At 45.3% G+C, this 973-nt stretch overlaps 1 protein-coding gene across 1 annotated transcript; it reads left to right on the forward strand.

Annotated features, from left to right (window-relative positions):
• The first annotated feature begins 307 nt into the window (after positions 1-307).
• On the forward strand, positions 308-751 carry LOC149022374 (uncharacterized). Its single transcript, XM_089147607.1, has one exon. It carries the CDS (start codon positions 308-310, stop codon positions 749-751), a length of 444 nt encoding a protein of 147 aa, XP_089003733.1.
• The last annotated feature ends 222 nt before the right edge of the window (positions 752-973 follow it).

Raw genomic sequence — 973 nt, forward strand, 5'->3', positions numbered from 1 at the left:
CTTCTGGAGGTTTTACTATCAGATAAGCCCAACTTATGGGACTTTACTGCGTAAATGCCAAAAGTAGGCTAGTGTGTATGAGATAATAAATGCTCGGGTGAAAGTTGACCGGGAGCTTAGGCTAGAAAATGAAAGAAGTCATCCTAATGATCGGGATAGAGGATCAAAAGGCAAGTGGAAACAAGATCAAGGTCGGGAAAACTACACCCTGCTCAATGCAAAGCCATCAGAGATCCTAATGCAAATATGAGACAAAAAGTCTCTAAAGTGGCCCATAAAAATACATTACTGCCCTGAAGACCGGGACATGAGTAAGTATTGTTGCTTCCACAAAGATTATGGCCACAACACTGACAATTGTCGTAGTCTCAAATCTGAGATTGAAAAATTGATTCAAGATGGCAAGCTTGGTCAATATGTTAGAGGCATGGGACGTCCCCAAGAAAGGTCACCTGAGGCAAAGAAGAGGGCGGGGTCAACCAGCTCGGGAGAGGCCGCCAAAAAGGCCAACAAAGGAAAAGAACAGGCAGAGAGGGAGGAGTCTCCCGTCTATGTGATCATGGGTGGCTTGACCGTGGAATCAATCAAGAAAGCAAAACAGAAGGCTCGGTTCGTGGGAGCAGTACACCTACCCAAGAAAAGACAAAATCCTGCTTGTCTTGAATCTATTACATTCACAGATGACGACTTGAACGGGATAGTGGCACCTCATAATGATGCCATCATCATCAAGGTAAAGATAGCCAATTGAGAGGTTCACCGGGTCTTGGTAGACATAGGTTCCTCGGTTGATCTGCTATCATATGAAGCTTTCAAAAGGCTAAAGTTAGCCGACGACATGCTAACCCCCTGTGCAACCCCACTTTATGGCTTCGCGGGATCTTCGGAAACTGCAGAAGGAACTATCCACCTCGATCTAAGGATCGAGACATGTCCTCGGAACACCCTTGTTTGGGTAAATTTTATGGTGGTA

Source organism: Hakea prostrata, chromosome 3 (genome assembly GCF_041222555.1).
Source record: "Hakea prostrata isolate BN-2017 chromosome 3, UWA_Hpros_2, whole genome shotgun sequence".
Classification (NCBI taxonomy): domain Eukaryota; kingdom Viridiplantae; phylum Streptophyta; class Magnoliopsida; order Proteales; family Proteaceae; genus Hakea; species Hakea prostrata.